This window comes from Anser anser, assembly GCF_964211835.1.
Source record: "Anser anser genome assembly, chromosome: 2".
Classification (NCBI taxonomy): domain Eukaryota; kingdom Metazoa; phylum Chordata; class Aves; order Anseriformes; family Anatidae; genus Anser; species Anser anser.
The window spans coordinates 82,067,157-82,088,822 of NC_139721.1; the positions used below are offsets into that span (position 1 = coordinate 82,067,157).

Below are 21,666 nucleotides of genomic sequence, written 5' to 3' on the forward strand. Positions count from 1 at the left end.
GACAACTTTTAGGTCTTCCCAGAATATTATCTCCAGGGTTTTGTTGCTTGAGAAGCTGTTTGTTACTGCAAGGTGCTATGGTGTTGAAAAGCTTTCTTCCCCTCCCCCCCCCCCCAAAAAAAAAAAAGGCAATCTTCATCCAGTATTAGATGCTTCAAGTTCACCTGCTGCTCCAAGTGCATCTGAGGTTAGTTCCAAGAGATGATAGAAGTGTACCTAGTGTGAGCATCTCTTTCAACAGCCTCTTCTCACAAAGGAAACTAAGATAACAAATCAGTGTCAGAGTTCACAGTGTAAACCAAAGAAATAGCCTCCTGGGTCGAAAGCTTCTTAGTCATTCGAAGGATGATGTTCAGATAAATTCCTGAGTCATCTGCTGGCCTCATTTGGGCTAAAGAAATGCTGGGATGTTGTGGCTACATCTGCGCTAGTAAACTGAACAGTGCCAGGTCTCGCTTTCTTGTTCGGGAGTTAGCTGGCACAGCCTGGAGCCCTTCATATTGCTGAATACTCTCGTCTTCCAGGCAGGCTGCTAAAAACTAAACTACCAACTGGGGACACAAGTGGAGAACAATTCTGGCTTTGTGCTGATTCCCAGTTTGTACCCAAGAAATGTTTGGGAAAAGACTCATTTGCTAGGCAAAAACTGTGCCAGTGGCTACTCAAGATAGTTAGACTACAAACAATGAAATTTCTAAGTGCACCATTTAGTTCATGAGTATATATATTCCCTATGATTATATCCTTAAGTAAAAGGTATATTTTCAGGGAAGAGGATGTTACTTAGTGTAAGCACTCCATTCCAAAAGTCACCTTTTACAGTAATATTGTCTTCTTTATATAGTGTTCATGGAGAGCAAACAGCAATGAGTTCAGTGTGAAGAACACTGTACTTAATATTCCCTATAATATGCTGTATGAAATGTGCAATTTTATCTATGTATCTTTAGAACCTTCTGAAAGAGGAAAGCAGCTGAAGCTTATGCTGGGAATGTGCTAATTAAGAGATGTGATTGAAATGTTAATCAAGATATTCTGAGACTGACAGAGGAAGGAGATGTCTTAATCCCCTACATTACCATGAGGTCTTCCATTGCCCAGTCATAGCAGAGAAAATGCAGCCAAAGAGAAACTGAGATGCAAGGAGACCCCACCCGTCCTGGGCTATGTGACTATTCCATGTCTCTAATATTTGCAGTCAACAATAGCAGAAAGCTAAAATAGAGCTCTGAGACTTCTCCTGAGTGTGCCAGCTCAGGGACAGATTTTCGAGGCTAATTAGTGAACCTCAAAAGCTTGCAAAGATGAATTGTTAGCAGCAGCCTTAATAATTTATTTTTCATTTAAACTGTTTGTAGCTTTGTTCTATTACTGCAAATCTGTATTTTAAGTAAACATGCCATTTAAATCTTGTCTAATAATAAAGCTAATGCAGAATAACCTGACAAGACATTGCACTTTTAAAAATACACTGAACTCAAAAACTATCTGAAAGGATTGGACCTCCTTTGTGCTGTTCTGTATTTGAATGCATTTGTGCACTGCACACAGAAGACAAAAAAAAAAAAAAAAAAAAAGACCTCCACAGAATTATGTGGGTTATGTGGGTTTAGGAACTGGTAATGTGGCTTTGTTGTAGAGGGTCTGCTTGAAATCAGTGCTAGCCAGGCAACTTTCTTTGACAGTAGTATGTTAGTGAGAGGGTTTTCAGATGTGTGGGCAGCTTAAACAATGGACTTAAGTTTGTGCAGCAGCTGTTTTTGCAAATATAACGTACTTGGTTACTATGTGGGGGAACTTGCCATTTTGTGTTAATGAAATTTGAGGAAGACAAAATTTTATTAGCTGCTACTTAGCTCCTGAAGTTGTTCTAAACATCATTTTTCTCCCTTTGCTCTCTCTCTTTTTTTTTTTTTCCCTCCTTTGTACAGCATCAACAAATGCTTTCCTGTTCTAGCGGTCTTGAACTGCATCTTTATGAATAACACAGTTCATAAATTATGGACCAAGGGAACAGGCTGATTTGTCATGGTCTGTCTGTGTTAGCATGTACTGATGCACAATAAGATTGGATTTCTGAAATGGACTTACTAATGGTGAGATTTCAAGGTCCACGTTACACATGTTTTGGGGGACGGAAGGTTATTGCAGACTAGACCTAGTCTGGCCCTGTTGACTAAATGACGATTAGAATGTGGACCAGGTTAGTTACGCTCCTGGTGATTATCTTCTAGTTCAGTTTCATCCAAAATTATTCATTTACTCTTGGACCACTACACGGTGTGAAACAAAATGTGGTATATGGCAATGATGGAGCCATTTGCTTCAAAAGTGCACTCCTGATCTGAACTAAAACATCAGTGTAGATGCACTCTGTTCTTGAGGTATTATGAAAACAACGTTTCAAAACCTGAGTTTATCAGAGATATCAGGGTGATTTTGATAACACTATTTGTTGAAATGAACAGGAAGAGGACATCTAAATCATTTAGAAAATCATTCTGAACCATAATGTCCTTTGCAGTTTTAAATCTCTTTAGAAATCTTCAAATATCAAGGAAAATATGAGCAGAAAAAAAATCTAACAATGCAGTTCTGCAATTAAAGAAAAATATTAAAACAAATACAACCCAATTAATATGTTTATGCCTGTCATTTAAAATTAGTTGATATTTATTTGCTTGGAGCATTGCGATTTCTGATTGGTTCATTGAGTTGAGTGTAGGTTTTGTTGCTCTTTGCTATTAATTCTTTATGTAGTTGACCTTTCTAGCACAGCAGTTTGGGACCACCAGTGATGAAATGTTATTAATATCTTAGCACAGCTACATTAATAATCCAAAGGAAACACAGCTAAACATGCTCTTTCCAACTTGCTCAGTGACTTTTCACCGGTGGTGTGCACAGCTGGTGTAGGTGACCTGTTTTCAGCAGGAGCCCTGGATACCCTCATTCCCTGTGGCGAAGAGGAGATGATCCTGTTGGCTGCATCGTCTTGCAGTGACACTGTGTGCAAGACAGAAGCTGTTTCTCAGTACAACTTCTGTGAGCTCAGGGTAGCTGAGTCTGCTGGAACATCTGTTGTGGTGGATGTTCAGGGCCTCAGAGAAAGCCAGTGAAAAATTTGGTTGGACCCCAACCCCAAAACACAGTTATCTGAGTGACTGGGCAGTTCAGAAGATGGGATGAAAAGGCTCTGCTTAAAAATGCACTCGGGTCCTCTGTCAAGGCCAGGAGGATAATATTGAGCTTTCTGTCTTCCAGTCCTCCTTCTGGATAACAGGACAGATTGCTTCATCTTAATAGCTCATAATATTATTAACATCTATTAACCCCTCCTGTGGACTGTTAATTAAATAATGCAGGGTTAAACCTTAATTCCTTTTGTGCTGACTAGATATCTCTTCAATTTGATACAATTTCATTTGTCATTACCCTATATCCCTTGTGTTTAATTTTCAAATGAACTAAACACCTGCATTTAGTATTTAAAATAGAACATTAAAAGTGGCTGCGAACATAGCAAACATAAGCAGTGTTATTAGAAGTTGGCATGGTAAGGCCCATAAACAAGCCTGACTGTAGGAAGTTACATCTTCCAAAGTGTGAGGAAAGAACCTTGAGTGAGTCCGTATTTTAATTTAAACTGAAGAATAGTAGTTAATAAACTTTTGCTGAAATGTGGCAATGTTCTCCCCATGTGACAGGTTTAAGTATACGCATAAATGCTGGAAGGGATGGATGAGCTGATTGCCCAAAATGTGATCCTAAGTTATGGTAACCCTTTACCCCAGGTTGACTAGTTATTATATCATGCAGCTGTGAGCCATACCAGAGCTAAAGGAATGACTTGATGAATGTGCCTTTAAAGCAGTTAAACTAACATTCCCATAAAACATGGGGAAATATGCAAATTAGTGTCCTCTTCTGGATGCTGATAAAAGGCACTATTTATAAATACAAAATAATTGTTTGGCAAGTACGATAACCTTTTTATGGTTGCTGTTATGCAATAAACAATATCAGAGGTTTCAAAATCTGGGTGATGAGCACAGGGAGAGTGATGTTTCTCCCACTGGAATTTTGTATTGATTTCCAAATATGACTTTAAAGATACGCTGCAATTGGGAAAGAGAAGACTGGTGCCAGCATTACAAAAAAACTACCTCCTGGCTGGTCACCCTCACAGCTATCCTTAGGTGGGTTTGTCTTTTTCAGATCCATTTTGCCCTGGCAAGTGGTACATGATTTGCTGTGCTTGAGCTCTAGATGGATCCAGGGAATGGCAGGGGTCAGCAAGAACCAGCGAGGAACCCATCCCAAAAGTAAAAATACATGTGGTGAAATACTGTGAGAAAGGTACTACACAAGAGCAGAGCTTGTTGTGTTGGTGTATCTCACAATTCAATATGGAAAAGGGCAGAGCAGGTTTTCTTCATCTCTATAAATAACATGCTGCTTTTTATCTGTGTTAAAAGATTTACAGAATCCTTCCTTTTGGCACTTGATTGCTCTAGCTTGCAGTGTAAACATAGGAACTACACGAACACAGCAAATCAGAGAAGAAAAATGGCTATGCAATCCTATTAGGATTCCTCAAAACTTGTATTTAAAGAAGGGGCTTCTCCGGCATTATTTATAATTTCCTTATTATTATTATTATTATATTTTTAGCCATTACTGCCAACATCAGCACAGTGAGGACAGAGTGCAGGAAAAGCAACCAAGTGTTCAGAAATTAAGGGGAAATGATGTTTTGAACCATGAGTTATCTAGACCTTGCATGAGTAGTTCTAATCAATCCCCAAATGCTTCAGTTGTCTACACTGTTACTTGTTGCAATTTACAGTTGCTGACATGGTGGCAAAACGAAATAGAGTCTGTGGGCATAGCGTAAGTGTGATGCTACATGAATTGCCGTATTTAGGCACAGATTTAATATGGGAACTGGTGGCAACATTTTAAAATAACTTTAAAAAAGATAAAAAAAAAGTTATGTAATTATATTTATTAAATTAAACAAGACAATATGAAATATTTCTTAATTCTGCCTTTTTTAAAAAAAAAATTTTTGATTCCTTTCTACCTTTTCTGAATACCATTTTTTCCTTATCAAAACTGAATGAGGTATTTGATATCACTGTAAAGGAGGGGGAGGAAGGGAAAGGGAAGAGAATGGAAGGGAAGAAATATTCAAAGGGAGAGTTTCAGCCATCAAAATGGCTGTTATTAAGGAAAAAAAAAAAAAAGCAGTTGAAAGAGAAGCCATGAAGTAAACTTTTCCCAAGTACACTGATTTTAGAGTTTTATGAACTTCAGTTGGTTCTGTGATCTAAGATGGCCATCCTGGTTATTCCCAGGCTATAACTTAATTAAATTTGATGTTATTAACAACAAGATTAAAATTTTAATGTTCCTTTACTCTCTACCATAGCTGCTTTCTAACAAATTTTATTACAAATCATATTAGCAGATATCCTTTTCCGCTATATTTTTTAATTTAAATATTATATGACAAGCATGCTGGTTTGTATGATTACATACACAGGAAAATATATGAAAATGAATGAGAACATGTCTTTATCAATAATTGAAAATGGTTTCTCTCCTACCCAGAACTGATACATGGTATATATTACTCACATATTTTATGAGTCACGTTATTCACCTGAATGTTTTGTTACCAAAATCCAGCTGTGAAGGCTATTCACAGACTACATGATCCATGCTGCCTGGACATGCCTGTAAATCTGATGATATAGGGAAGAAATATGTGCCTTAATTAATTTCACTGTCAAGTGAAAAAATATGTCTTTACCTATAGTGAATGCAGTCTGGAGATCTCCCTCTACAATTCGCTGTCTTTCTCAGCTTTCTGAAGTTCTCATTTTCTATAGATTTTTGTATTTTCATAAAATAACCTTTATCTAATGTGTGCATCAATTTATTGTACAATTTATTTTTCAGTCATTGTACCCAACATGCCGTGCTAGATATAAAGATAAGAAGCTCCTGTTTTTCTGTCAATGTATTTTCTAGGAATTCAGCACATCCTCTCCACTATGCAAGAATTATGTTCATGTATAGAGGTGCCATTTTTATTCCTATTCAAGTGTTCCCAGATCAGAGTGATACAGTGAATGTACCACCATATCTACATAAATGCCGAGAGTCCCAAGCTGATCAATCCACCAATTTGTTTGCCCTGGTTAATTAATAGAAATTAATGGAGTGTCTTGCGTATGTAGGCTACACAGACTGTTACACCAGGTAGCAAGTGTGTCCCTGCTGGTGAGTAACAGCAGGGGACTTTGGTGGCTGCAGAAACGGGACACCCATCTTCACTCATAGTACTGGATATTTTGCTTTTTCCTTAAGCGGAGCCAACCTGGCAATGTTGATTTTTTATTTTTTATTTTTTAACTAGCATCATATTCAATTCAGGCACCCTGAGAAGAAAACTAAACTTTATCCTTACAACTCTTTCTTTTGTAGTTACTTATTTTTTGGCTCTCTCTGCACTTGAAGAAACAATAGCAGGGTTTACATAATCAAAAATGATCCTTTTATGCTCAGTATTCCAAGATTAGTTAGTCTTTGTTATAAACTTTTCAAATTAAATACCCTGTATTTCTTATTTAAAAATGAATGTTGTTTAATATAAGCAGAGGACAAGACTTCAAAAGATTATTGTTAATAAAAGGAGTAAACAAAATTTTTTACAATTCTTAGAAAAATGGTCTTAAAAATGTTCTTTTGAAGTATTGTTAATATACTAATGTCATTGGATACATTCCACTGCCTGGAACTAATTCCATTTAAGTCAGTGTAGTATATACAATTTTTTCTTGATAAGAGTTAAGAGAAACTTAGAGCTTGTTCAGATGTTGCTGGTATGATTACAGACTTTTACCTAGTGTCTTGTTTAAGCACCTGCTCACCTGCTTGTGTGATAACTTTCTGATTACCTGCCTTTTAAAGTGATTTTTAGTATTACTGCTTTACATTCTGTAGAATTGAGTCTAGTGCTAGATACTAAGTTTTGTTAACTTTTTCTCTCTGCCTGACATTAAAGATAGGTCTCCTGTTCGTGGCAGGGGGGTGGAAATAGATGATGTTTAAGGTGCCTTCCAGCCAAAGCCATTCTATGATTCTATGAGAAGCTGACTGTGAAATCTGTCCTTTCCAACTTAGACAAGTGGAACTCAGCTACTTGATTATTACAGACAAGAGAGAGAGAGTCTCAGAAATGTAGTTGTATGTACCATTTTAGAATAAATGATGGATGAAAATTCCACAGTTCAGAGAAGAAACCAAGATGTTTACATCTTGCTAGTATCTGTATTACACCTAGACAATAACCTTGTAATTACAACAGAATTTTCTGGCATGAAGATAGAATAATCTTGGAGCTACCTGTACAACAATGAATCAAGTCCTGCAGAAGACTCATCTGGAGACATCCTTTTGCTCATCAGGAATTTGGCAAAATGTTTCTTCATGATTTCAGGCAGGCTACAGCTATTGTTCATATCATCGTTCTTTTGCTACTTCATAATTTCTACAATTGGTAATGGAAATTTACAAGAAAGATTTTTAAAAAGTTAAGAGCTTCCTCATCTTTCCTCCTTTATTTTGAAAGTCAGTAAAGAAAAAAAAAAAAGAAAAAAAGATATATGAAGATAACTTGATTACTACATATTTTCCATCAGTCAGAAAAATTGCTCTGAAAACATGAGGGGAAGGATCATAGAAAATATTAAATTTGATCTAGCATACTGTGATGTTTTTGTGGCGTGCTTATTTAGGGAAAAAATAGAGAAGGTGATTCTAAGGTCTGGTTTTGAAAAACAGTTCTTTGTGCTTTGCTTTATTTATTTATTTCCCCTGGAGATAATTAGGTCACAAAACATAGCAGTATCATCAAGACCTCCATTTAGATGCATTCAGAGTGTAGTACAAAGTCTTGTGAAAGTACAGAGGATGTGCTTTCCTGAACAAAAGTTTGAGCAAACACTGCTGTATGCCTGCATTTTTTAATAATAAGGCAGCTCTACAATTTCAGCAGCAGAAATAAGAACTGTACATCTAATGTTAAGCAGGCAACCTTTCAAGGATGGTTTCCTTGGCCCACAAACTCAGAGCCTGAAATTCAGCATGCTAAGAATTTAATATTTAATGTTTTAATTTTTTATTTTCAAATTTTGTGGCCTGTTTATCTCAGAAGCATGTAACTTTGAACTGTTATTAATTGGTTAATATCAACACAAGTATAAACATTGAAGCATGACATTTAGAAATATAAACGAAAAAGGAGCAGCCTCACATTCACAAGCTCTGGTTCTATGAGGAGCTTCAACTACCCCAATATCTGCTGGAGGGACAGCACAGCAGAACATAAGCAGTCCAGGAGCTTCGTGTGCATTGGCAATCAATTCCTCCTCCAAGTGGCAGAGGAGCCAACGAGGAGAGGTGCTCTGGTGGGAGAAAGGCTCTCTGACTAAACCATTCACCTCAGGCATGGGAGACCTATTTTTATGTAGACTAATGGTATTTTTGTTAGTACTTCTACATGAAATCCTTAGTTCCAGACTCTTTGATAACTTTCTGAGCATTTTTTGCTACTCTGACAAAAAGTGACTTTAGGCTGAAAATCCTCTGCTCTGGTAGCTAGAGCATGGTTTTTTTTGTTGTTGTTGGTTGGTTGTTTTTTATTTTTTCTTGAGACTTAAATAAAATGTGTGTATTTTATTTAGCTTGCTTAGATATTGTACTGAAATGTAAACTATTATAGCTGTAAAAAAGTTATAGATATGAATTTGGTGATAATTTATGAACAGTTTTCAGAATTTTGCCCGACCAGGGAGACCATGATTTTATATTCATTTCTACTGTATTTTTCTGCTATGCAGTGATGTTGATATGTGTAAAGATGAGCAACATTTACTGAGAGAAAAGCTGTTTAGAAGAAGAAAAACTAATTTTTTTTTTTTGTTTGTTTTTAATCATTTTGCTGATATTCAGGTTCTTTTTTTTTAAAAAAAAAAAAACTTTTATTTTATTTATCTGTTTGTTTACTTATTTCCTTGCTAGTTGTAAATAGGAAAAAATAAGGAAAGAGAAAAACTGCAAAAGCAAGATGTTATTTTTTTGTTATTGTTGACCTTTCAGTGAAGGAAGTCAGAACTCTTCAAAATTTGCAGAATGAAAACAGCTTCTTCAAAGCATGTGTTTTCTCTTTTAAGAATCTCATATTTGCACATGGTTGTGAGCATGTTTCCTCTGCATGTGGTAACGCAGCAGATGAAATGGAAGGTGCAGTGTTTGTGACACTGAGATACCAGGATTTCCTCCCTTTCTAGACAAGCAGAAGTTAGTTGGTTGTAATGGCTGTAGCTGCATTCCTCACTGTTTCGACTTTCTCTTTTCTGAGTGACTGTTACAGGCTCCCTCCTCTCTCGGTTGGGACCTAATGATTTTCCCAGTTAAAGCAGACAAAAATGGGGATCTGTTCTACTGTGTGTGTTTAAACACAGCAGGTATGTGTGTGTGGATACAGGGTGTAAGAACTCCCTCTCTGGGTTTGTGAGAGATGCCACCTGGTAAGAGCTTAGAAAAAAAAAAGACATCAGTTTAAATTTCATACCAGGTTCTTGAATATAACTTTCTTGTGCCTCTTTCTGGTCTTCTGTTATCTCCCATCAGCCTATTTTCTTATTTTCTCATCTGGCATCCTCTTTGCATGCATGTGAATGACAATTCAAATTCTTCGGGAGCTATTGTTTTCAACTTTTATTAATGTTTCCCAACTCATTCTCTTGTTTTGCTGCTGACAACCTGCCAAAATCAACCTCCAGTGATTTCTAAAAGGGTCTGGGAAGCAGAAACTGGACCCAAAATCTGTTGCAGATAATTACTTGATCAGATCTTTGTCACGAGAATATTTGACAGCCTACACATCTCTATTTTTAAGCAGTCCATGACATACAAATACCAGAACATTTCTTCCTTTAAGCACAGGAAGAACATCTTTAGATTAAAGATACTTCATTTAAATAAGCAGCTTAGTTGATTCTGCATAATTTTTTGTTGATACTTGAGATTCAGCTGTGGCTGGGATTCCTATCATGTCCAAGAGTGTACACTATTCCCTCACACTTCTGAGAATAGTATGCTATATGGTAATCAAATCTGAGTTGTTTCATCCCAGATGTCATTCAAGGCAGCATTATCAATAATGGCCTGCCAAGGAATATTTCCGCCAAGTTCCAAACCTGGATCTTAAATGAAGCAAAGGGAAAAAATTGTTTCAACAAACCAAGCTGGAGACCGTATTCTGATCACAATCTATTTTAGGACAAGATTTCAGGAATTTAATAACCACTGTATGAATACTCATGTATATAGACATGATCAGTAGAGTTCATACTTTGTTTCCCACTTGTGAAGCTTGGTAGAATTTGATTTTATGATTTTTTTTCTAGCAGCTTGGGACATATTACAGACTTAGGATGGACAAGCAATTTATAGTAATTTAAACACTACTAGGACATTGTACAAAAGTTTGAGACAACTAAAATCTTAAACCAGTGTCAGAAGAAAAATATATTTGGTCTAAAAAAAACACACAAATGACATAAGAGAAGAATAAGAAACAGATATATTAATGGGAAAAGGAATAGTTAATTTTAAAAGTGTGCAAAGATGAAATAAACGTAACTGCAAAACCCTTCATAAAGGACCTGGATAAGAAAGAGAATACACATGCCCTTACAGAGGTGTGTGGGGATAAGGAGAAGAGTGGGGACGAATATCTGACTCCGTGAAAGCTTTTATAATCGACACCTTACCAAGTTCTTCTGCCATTCTTTGAATACAGGATTTTCAGTTGACTGTGGGATTTTGGTTGTTTAAAAAAATATGAGAGAGAGGAAGAGAAGGGAAGGGAAGGGGAAAGGGAAAGGGAAAGGGAAAGGGAAAGGGAAAGGGAAAGGGAAAGGGAAAGGGAAAGGGAAATAGAAAGGGAAAGGGAAAGGGAAGGCAAGGGAAGGCAAGGCCCAGGTGGAATGAGATTCTGCAGTGCTCATGGAAATGCTGTCATTTCTTCCAGTGGTTCTTAAAAATGTTAGAACTGTGTGCTGCTTCACCTGTCTGGGAGGTCTTCACTCTGCACCTTGTTCGCTAATCCATTTCGTTCATTAACTGCTAGTTCTCAGGAAGGTCAGTTACAGCAACTGGAAATAATTAATCTACTTCATTTGTAAATTTATTAACCACAACTGTTTGGATAAGTGAACTTCAGCTGCAGGTTATAATAGTCTCACTGATGTGCAGATTGATGTCCATTACACTTTCGACCTCTTTTTCTTGACAAATTGACAAATTTTCTTGTCCAAACACTACATGATCACTACTTACAAGCCTGTCTGTCCCAGTCTAGTGCTCCGTGAAGTCTTTTATTAGGACCTATGTGCATATATCTACTGGGGTATTCTTTTAAACATTGTTTGTGCCTAATGACATATGAACCAGTTAATGTTCGGTGTGTGATTGTATGTTAAGGCATACACTGTATGATTACTTCCAGCAGCAATGGCAGAGGTCTTGCTGTGGAGGTGAAGAAATTGTAGGTAATTACGCGGTGTCATGTACTTCCAGAAGGTCACACATTTGCTGGAGAACATCTTGCCTGAGATACCCGTTCATTGTTAGCTATCCCATTGATAGGAAATGCACAGTGAAACCTAAACTCTGAAGTTACACATTGTTATAGGTTAGTGCTAAATCATTGGTGTACCTGTCTTTAAATAATTACTAATGAATCCTAACAACAGCCCTACATCTGAAGTATATATTATCCTTTTTAAAAAAAAAGTTATTATTTATTCATTTATTTATTTTTATATATATAGTCTGGGAGGACAGGAAAGCTTAAATAAGTATAAGTATTTAGGACTCAGACACTGTTGGACTCTCCGGATAGAAGGATTTATAACCAAACACCATACCCATAGGTTAAGCTGAAAATAAGCCTTACAGAGATAAAAATAGTACCTGATGGTGGCATAAACATGGTCAAAATGAATAATCACTTCACTGAAAGAAAGCAGAAAAAATTGTAGAAGGTTAAATAAAATAAAGAAACACTTTGTTTAGTTTATGAAGGAAAGTAAGTCTTCTGTGTACATAAAATTATTCTAACCTCTAGGTTTAAAAATTAACCCCTGTATATGTTTATAAACTGCATGGCTCTTTGAAAAGAAGGAATTTAAAGGTATTTGTAAACCAGTTTGGCTTAGTCTAACAATATTTTCTTTTAATAAGTAGCTGTGTTTAAGAGAGACCTTGGTCCTAAACTACAATGTTACATTTTAGGTCAAATTGCCTTTAGTTATACTGACACCTAGTATTGACTGGTAGAATCTGGTACAACACTGAATTAAAGAGGGAAATTTGTGTTCATAAAACTCTGGAACTCAAAAATAGAAGAGTACAAAATTATTCAACTAAGCTGCATACAAAGTATACAAAATAAAGCAGATGAATTAAGTAGGGAAAAAAAAAGAAAATTCACAAGATGCCAATCACCCTACCCCAGTCTTGGAGCTTGTATCAACCCTATTGATACCAACAGGGTATCTTAATTTTTTCAGGTTGTTGCAGTGATTTGAGGTCGTGTGTACTCGTGGGGATGCTCAATCTACACGCAACTGCACCCTTCACAGATAAGGAAGGTTGAAGCTTTCATCTTGTTATTGAGAGTCTGTACTAGGAAAAAAATAGTATGTCATGTAGCAATAGTACTGTACTGTGTGTGCACAATAAGCCTCTGATTGTCTTTTGGAAAATTCTATACTGGGGCTTCAACAATAGCTTGTTTTTATTCTTCATTATTTTCATCCCTTTTTTTGTTTTCAAAGACACAGTGGGAATTGGCTACACTGGGGCTGGAGGTTGCCAAAGCATGTCACAAATAAATTACAGTAATTTGTTTTTAAAAAGTTCCCCCAAACCCCCTCAAAATGTTCAGACGTACATTTCTGACATGCAGGATGAGTCAAAATGATTTAGAAATCCACATGTGAAAGGTAGAAAGACAAAAAAAAAATCACGTTCTTATATGGTTTTTGTGTTTCAATCAGACCAATTCCTGTTTTTATATTAGTCTGAAATGATATAATGGATGCACACAGCACAGCAGAAGGATACATCACAGAATCACAGAATCATCTAGGTTGGAAGAGACCTCCAAGATCACCGAGTCCAACCTCTGACCTAACACTAACAAGTCCTCCACTAAACCATATCGCTAAGCTCTACATCTAAACATCTTTTAAAGACCTCCAGGGATGGCGACTCAACCACCTCCCTGGGCAGCCCATTCCAATGCCTAACAACCCTTTCAGTAAAGAAGTTCTTCCTAACATCCAACCTAAACCTCCCCTGGCGCAACTTCAGCCCATTCCCCCTCGTCCTGTCACCAGGCACGTGGGAGAATAGACCAACCCCCACCTCTTTACAGCCTCCTTTAAGGTACCTGTAGAGAGCGATGAGGTCGCCCCTGAGCCTCCTCTTCTTCAGACTGAACAATCCCAGCTCCCTCAGCCGCTCCTCGTAAGACTTGTTCTCCAGACCCCTCACCAGCTTCGTTGCCCTTCTCTGGACTTGCTCAAGTACCTCGATGTCCTTCTTGTAGCGAGGGGCCCAAAACATCCAAGCACATTTTGTTGCATGTGGTAGGTTTGCATGGTATTTGTCTCAACCTAAATTATATAATGTTCTTAATTATAGGACCACAGTTTACAGCCACCCCAAGTAATTTTTTAACTTATAGATCCTTAATTTGTAAGTCATGGGAAGGCCTGAGTGTTAATTCCAGCTGGGCAATAAAACAGGAAATAAAATGTAAACCAAAATAATAACAAGATATTTTTTAACTTGAGAAAACTGGTGAATTCCTTAGAAAAATTCTTGTCATTCCTTTTGCTTCTGGTTATCTCTAGCTTTAAACATGACCAGAAAGCTAAATCTTGACTTGTCAGTGCACTGTGTGAGCCAGGTAAACCATGAAACTGTGGTTTTGTAACTAGTTGAAACATTCACAAACAAAGACGTCAAGAATCAGTGATGACAGTTCCCAGAAAGCTGATGCAATGGCTGTCTTAAGTTAGGCCAAGAAACTTTAGTATGAGTGGGAGAGGATTATCAGAGACCTGGTACTACCAGGGATGTGAGGAAAATTGGCAACTGAGCAAGAATTTTCAGTAGCTGTGAATGTAAAGAACAGTTTATTATGGCGGAATTATAATTGCAATGATTTTTCAAATGTGAATAGCAAAACAACCACCTGTTACATCGTATTGATTTAAATCACAAAAGCTATTGAATTTTCCATAAGCAGCTGGATGTTCCGCTGTCATGTATTTTCTAAAACAGAAAGTAAAACAAAACTGTAAGAGACTCACAGAGAATGAAACTGTGAGAGAAACAGTGGGGAAAGAAAGGCCTGGCGTTCCCATTATCTCTTGGGTAGATTTGTCTTTGCTGGATAATTGCACTTTGGATTGATTTGCTGCCTCTGGCAGTTTGTTTGGAAGATAACTTTTATTTGTCCCTTCTCCTGATCCTCTTCCACCCTATTATTTAAAACCTAATTATCTTATGAAATACTAATTGCCAAGCTGTGCAACTTAATTTTCCAAACTGCAGCCTCCAGTATTTCTACTTGCCATTTTTGACCAAGGAATGCTTGCAGGGAGAAGGTTTACTTTTATGAAAAGTTCTCCAGCTCACCACAGGCAGCAGCTCAGTCACACAATACAATCCCACCTTTTAACCTGAAATGCATAAATGCATTTTGCATTTTTGCATCTTTTTTTTTTCTTTTTTTTTTTTTTTTTTCTTCTGCCAGGTTTCGAAAGAACAGGGAACCTGCTGTCAAATGATAGACTGGGAATCAGAGACAGCTCCAAACTCAGTGTGTGAAGTTTCTAGGCCCTGTTTGAAGGCAGCAGATGGAGCTGCCTGCCCTGATCGTAAACAGCAACTGCCTGGAACCAAGTAAGTACAACAGCTCCTGAGCCTCTTTAATTTTGAAGATCTGTGGGACTACGTGATGCACAACCCATGAAGCACGAAACAGAACTGTGAAATTTTAAAATCCTTGAGAAGTCAAAGATAGTTTGCTTGTAGATAGTTTCCCCCATAGATGTTGTATCCTTTTTTTTTATTATTTTTATTTTTTTTCCCTCTTCTTCACTTCTCCTTCAGTGGAACAAACTGTACCCTTCTGAAGTCAGAAAGGCCCTGTATCATTTTTGCCTTTTAAATAGCAGTGATATAGCCCACATCCTGCATACTTCCAAGATAAGGTTAGCAAAGTAAGTCTTAAAAGCACTGCTGTATTTTTAGCTTACATTTGGCTTGATGTTAATATTTTGGTGATGCTGTAGAGTAAAAAACAAGAAACCACAAGAGAAATCTGGAGTGTGGCATGGTTCCTAAGTCTATTGACATTATGGGTAGACCTAGACACAAAGATCAGACCAATACAAACATGCTTTTCTGGCTGTGTCTGCATAAATCTGGGCAGCTGAAGATTATTAAGGGCTTCATATGGAATATCTTGACGCTGTCTTGGATGCAATATAGATGCAGTACTATATAGGTGCTATATTGCTGTCTATATGTTATGCTTGTTTGTTTTTGAACAGTTCCACAGTAAGTCCCTTTGCAGTTAAAAGGAAAATAACTTTTATCCCAGGGAAAAAAAAAAAAAAAAGGAAAAAAGTCAGCAGTCAGCCTACGTAGGATTACTGAAACTCTAACAATGAGAAATCAAGGGCAAGCAAGTTGATAGGGTGAGTGCTCTCGACACAGGTCTGATGCTGTGTTCCTGTGCTTATGGGCAAAGGGTGAAACACTGTCTCTTCTGAAAGCTTTATCCAGCAGCAGTTACTCACATGCGTCTTTGCAGGGTGTGTTCTCAAACAGAGACTAGAAGGATAGAAAGACAGTGCAGGATGAATAATTCAAAATGGAGACCATTCCCTCATTGGGTTAAAGCAATTTTAAGCAGAGCTTTGCCAGTTTACAGACACTTAAATTTCACCCAGACTATTATGTTAATTTTTGTTATATTATATTACCGTGGGCAGTATTTCACAGTCTACAGGGTTATTCTTGTTTATCTTTGGTTTAAACCTATGTAGCCCTGTAAACTTAATTTGAGTTGTTTTACACTGTTTAAATTAAGTTAGCATCCTGCATTTGCTGTCTCTGGCCTGCTCAGTTATCATATTTCCTCCTTTATGAATCCCTGACTAATGTACTTACAGCAACAGTACCTGCACGCCTGGTGGTAGAGTCCAGTATTGCGTTAATCTGAGGGAGTGGGGAAGGTGACAGACATGCAAAGTATTAAAAAAAAACCAAAAAACTTATGGCTTTTGGGGGATGCTTCAGCATAATAGAGCAAAAGCTTTCACATTAAAAATGCAATTGTAAGTAAAGAGACTGAGAATCTGATAACCCAGAGTTCCTCGTGTCTCTGCTTTGTCCCACTCTACACCAGACCTATAGAATGCAGGATGGTCTTCCAAACAGCCCTGCTTTCGAGCTTGGCTAGAAATTGGAGATCTGAACTGCTCTGTGGACAGTGAGAAATACCTCAGGTGAAGTTTCTCCTTTTCTAGTGGGACATGGCAGTTTGTCACTACTAAAACATTTCTCAGGAAACCTTAGTGTTAACTAATTTACCAAGGAGATTTTTGTGTTTGTCTTGAAAGTCATTTCTGTTGACTCTGGCTCAAGCCGTGCTGCCAGGACTCCCAGTTTCCCAAGGGCTCCCCGTGGGTGCCCTGGGGAGCAGAGCTGGGTTATGTTGTCTGTGCATCCAGGTTCCTTATTTATTTATAGCACGCCAATTGAGTAGCCAGATCTCAGTGCTGCTTGGGGAACGTTGGATTGCTTAGAGAAAACTGACATGAAATGTCATCTCTTGGACTTTCTGCTTAACTCTAGAGAAATGTGAGTAACAAACCAAAAACTAAGATTTTTTTAAAAAAAACCCTTGTGTCAACTATAATTTGCTAAATTATTGTAATTATTTCCAATTACTTGGAGAATTTCCTTTTTTATTGTTGTTATTGTTTCATATACTCTGAAACTTAATCAGTATTGTCTAGTAGGCAATCAGAAGGAGGAAATTCAGATGAAAATCTATAAATCCTTAAAATCACCTCCCCCCCAGTTTTTGTCATAGTGCTCAAAGCTTCAGTATTTTCCAAGTAGCCCTTATGAGACATGAAGCAGCAGTAGATCTGGTCTGCTCTTTGGAGCTCTGCTGCACTAGCAGGGTTTCTAGCGTTTTTCTTTTAATCAATTAGGTCTATTTTGAAGATACCACAATCTGTCTTTGAGCAATTTAATCCTCAGCTAAATCCTGGTGACCCACCACTGACTTCGCAAGCACTTCAGGTACCCTTTACTCCTTCCCTTTTTCAGTCTGAGCCAGTAGCATGGGCTTTAAGCAGATACCTTGAAATTTCAGTAGCATGACAGATACCATTCTCCAAAGGGAAAAAAGCTTCTGATACAGTTTTGACTGTGGGAGGTTTCTTTGAGTACTTGCATATTTGTGAGCTCCTGGAAAACAAACAAACAAACAAACCTGCAGCTATAGACAGGGTATTTTTCTGGATTAATATTCTTTTATTTTATTGTGCTGTGACTTGTTGAATAAATCTCCCTTCTTAATAGCTTTGATCTCACTTCTTCTCTTATGATGTCCTATCTGCCTCAGCACAGTACTTTTACTCCTGGACTCTGCTTCCCACAGTCTCCAGCATTTGCCCACAACAGCAGTTTTATGAACATTTTCGCTATGTTACACTTGATAAGTGTACAAGTCCTTCCAAAGAGCAAAATTCTCCCTATTTTCCTCCTAGACTTTTTGCTAAGTAACTCTTAAATGAAATTAATTTTATTTCAATGAAGTCACAATAAAATTAATTAAAAAAGGACCAAAATACATTGAAGCTTAATTTAATTGCATGGTATTTTTCAGTGTCAGAGACAGGCCTTCAGTTTGGGATCAATGTATTGATTTATATCTACTGAAGATCTGGCTTGGAAACATTAATATGCAAGTGTGCTTGTCAAGAAGTAGTGATCTCGTAAGAAAATATTCCCTGCTGTTTATCAAGGCTGTAGCTGTGGTGGATTCTTAATGTTACACTTAGGAACCTTGTATTTAACATTTGCTTTAATACTTAAGAGCCTTCTGTGCTATAAGCCAGTTTGACAGGGGGGAAAAAAAGATCTGTTTAACATATTGGTGATATAATCCTTGTAAAGCTAACTTCTGTTAGGCAGACTGCTATGCACACACCAGACAAGAAGGGAGGCAAAGAGAAAAGTTGGAAAATGTTGCCAAAATGACAGTAAATGTTAATGATCCGATCACAAAAATTGTCCTTCAAACTGGAGTGCGTAGTAAATAGTAATGAATAAATGTACTTGTCAGGAAGATTTGATTTGTCTAGCAAATCCTTACTGACATATACACTCATTTACTACTATATAGCCTTTTGAAAATGCCATTCCAGCAGAGCATAAAAAAGGTTATTTAGATTAAGTATAGTAACAAGATGAGCAGCATACTGAGTTCATTGGACTACAGGCACACACATTTAATATCCAGTGCTCCATTATTCTGAATGAAACCATCCCTAAAACCAAAAACAACAACAAAAAAGAAACAGCGTATAAAAACAAACATAATAGTTTTTTTTTTTTTTAAAAAAAAAAGAAGAGCTTCAGTGTAATGCCGTGTACCATCAGTATTTACATTCACTCTGTGAGTGATAATACTGGAAAGACATAAGGGTATTGGAGTATTAGATGTTGCAGAAAAGGGACACCTCCCACCCCTGTATCCTGGTGCCAAGACTGTGAGAGCTACAAATTTGCCTTCAGTTTCATGACTTCATGTTTGGAGTCAGAAACTCACATCAATAAAAATAATAATAAAAAAAAAGGTATGTCAAAGCCAACCTCACATGGCACTCCTAGGTTTGCCGTTCTCATTCAGGGGAATTACACGAGAGGGCCACACTGCACTGAGCTGCATTTCATCTTTCTTGAAGGGAGTAGGAAAGTGCTGTTGCTGAGAGTCGACAAATTTCTGAGGCTGGATCCTTTGCTAACAAAAAATCAAGCTCACTTTGGGGTTCATTAAAGCAATGGTAATATCTCATGACATGCTATTGACTTCAGGTTTAATGCTTATATACCAGCATGTATTTTTTCCATGTCTTCTCTTAATTTTATTGCCATCTCGACCCAGCTTACATCTTTCTATATACGGTTTCTGCTCTTATAGGTTAACAGCTTCACATTCTCTTCCTTCAACCCAGCCTCTCGTCAGGAGCAGTTCAAGCATATGACATGTCAGTCATTATTATGATTGCTTCCCTGCACATGGACACGGCGGATCTGCCACGGGAAGAAACAAGGAGCATCAAACTGAATCCAAATAGAGAGCCTGAGGAATGTGTGTGCAAGAGGACACCCACTCTCTCTGTCTCACACACACACACTTATAACAATGATAGAAAGTATCAGCTCTTCCACATCTGTGAGCAGTAGCACTGCACATTGTGAAAAAAAAAAAAATGTGCAGAATTCTCAGAAGGCACCACATAAATAATATATGGCTATGTCAGGATTTTTCACTATTATTCTTTATATCAAGGTGTAGTATATAGTAGAAATATGATTTATTGTGTTCCTTTCCTGGAAGTGTGTTTTACAGTCTTTGTTTATTCCAATGTATGTGAAACAGGAAGAAAAAAAAAAAAAAAAAAGGTGTTGCACTGAAATGTACTAACTGATAAGGAATATATGATCATTTTACTAAAGTCTGTAGGTCAGATCCCCAAACAAGATGTCTTCTCCTATTCTCAAGGCTGGGAGAAAAATGTATGAAACTATGTAGTTTGTTATGTCCTTAATGTGTTGTCTGCCCCACTTTGCCCTCCTTACTGGGGGCCAGCCTTTTTGCCTAGGCAAACTAAGCATCAATTTATGCTCAAAGACTTCCCAGAACGGCTAGGTGATTGCAGCTGCATATTTTACTTGTGTCTAGGAGAAAAGCGTAACTGTTTGAGCAGAGTATCCTATCCAAATGGCTTGTCACTCCCTCTTGCTTGAAGAATGGAAAATGGAGAACTTTCTGCTTCCACATTCAAAAAAGGCAAGTACCAGAACTATTTCTGGGGGTTAAGGATTCCTAGAAGGTTGCATGGGCTCATTAGCCTCACTCTTCTTTTTCTTCCTGCCCTTTTCCCTGAGGTTTTTCCCATGTTTCTCATCCAGGCCTGCCTTTTTCTCTTGTCTGTATAAGAAGTAGTGCTGGCATGCTTGTGGCAGAGCAGCATAGTCAGATCAGTTGAAAGGGCAGGAAACGTGGTGCAGAGAAGGAACAGAGACACATTTCATTTTTTCTTCCAGCCTCCTTTCTCCACATCCTGCTCTTTCATTTCAAGGTGAGGACCAAATAAATTGTCTTATGTTCCTGTGAAGCCTTGAGCTGGTACCATGCTGTGGCAGTAGGACAACATGCATGTAACTTTAATCTGTTTTGAAGAGTTTAGTGTGTCTGTAGTTTACCTGCTCACAAATTCCCTGCCCCACTTACTGAAAAGTACAGATTGGTTTTCTGTAGGACTTTTTTAAAACTGTTTATGGGGTTATTTATTTAACCAAAAGCTGCAACTGAGTGAAATTATGAAACTCCAAACCTGTTCTCATTGGTAAAAAACCTTAGGCTTTTTTTTTTTTTTTTGAGGACCTAACAAAAATATTAATTGAAACATTCTTTTTATTCAAAAACTCATTTCTATTAAGAAGATTAAAAAAAAAAAGTTCAAACAAAAGTACTTCGACCAGCTGTAATAACAAACTGTTATTCATGGAAAGCTCTATTATCTTGTGCATCTTGAAAAGCTAACCTAGGAATTCTCAGATAAAACTTCTCCTGGGTACCTGAGTATGTCTGCAGAAGCTGATATACGTCCCCAGGCATACCAAAAGATATACAGCAGTGTCTCTGTCTGTGTGCCTTTTCTTCTCTCCCCTTCTGTCCATAGCAGTGTGTTTTACTGGTACTCTCCTGTAGAGCTGAATTATGTGCTTTTGTGCTGCAAAGCATTCTAGGTTCACAGTCTGAGCATAGTTAGGGGAATGGAGGTCAGATGAGTACTCCCAGTATGAAACTTCCTAAAGGTCCTAATACCATTTATTTTGAACTAATAAAGTTACTCAGGATTCTCCCTTTCCATTGACTAACATGTCAGGTGACACTTCTCTCATATCGCACTTCCATCCTGAGCAAGAGAGGAGCAGTTAATAGTGAGATCTAAATTTCACTGAAATAAATAAGAGCTTCTGCACTATTCAGAGACAGTGGGATTGGGTCAATAACTGAAGGACTGAATATGGGATCCCTCCTTACCACCTTTATGCAGGATGATGAATCATCATTTCAGAGCCTTCTCCTCTCCAAAGCAAAATAGCTGCTATTGGAAAACTGCTTAAAGTAGTAAAGAATCCCTTCCTCGTATGTCCCAAAGCAATAAATAACTCACTTCTAGTTGAAATTAT

At 37.5% G+C, this 21,666-nt stretch overlaps 1 protein-coding gene across 2 annotated transcripts in view; it reads left to right on the forward strand.

The window, feature by feature from the left end:
• The window catches only part of LOC310893273 (uncharacterized protein), a 296,192-nt gene that overhangs the window by 249,668 nt on the left and 24,858 nt on the right, over positions 1-21,666 (forward strand). Inside the window, exons 7-10 of one of the 2 annotated variants that reach the window (XM_083821963.1) lie at positions 14,912-15,060; positions 17,388-17,478; positions 19,385-19,555; positions 20,150-20,257. In XM_083821963.1, coding sequence (XP_083678089.1) covers positions 14,912-15,060; positions 17,388-17,478; positions 19,385-19,468 — 324 coding nt within the window. In that variant the 3' untranslated portion in view covers positions 19,469-19,555; positions 20,150-20,257. Of the gene's footprint in view, positions 1-14,911; positions 15,061-17,387; positions 17,479-19,384; positions 20,258-21,666 lie in introns of both variants that reach the window. The other variant, XR_014578859.1, reaches the window with a different exon arrangement.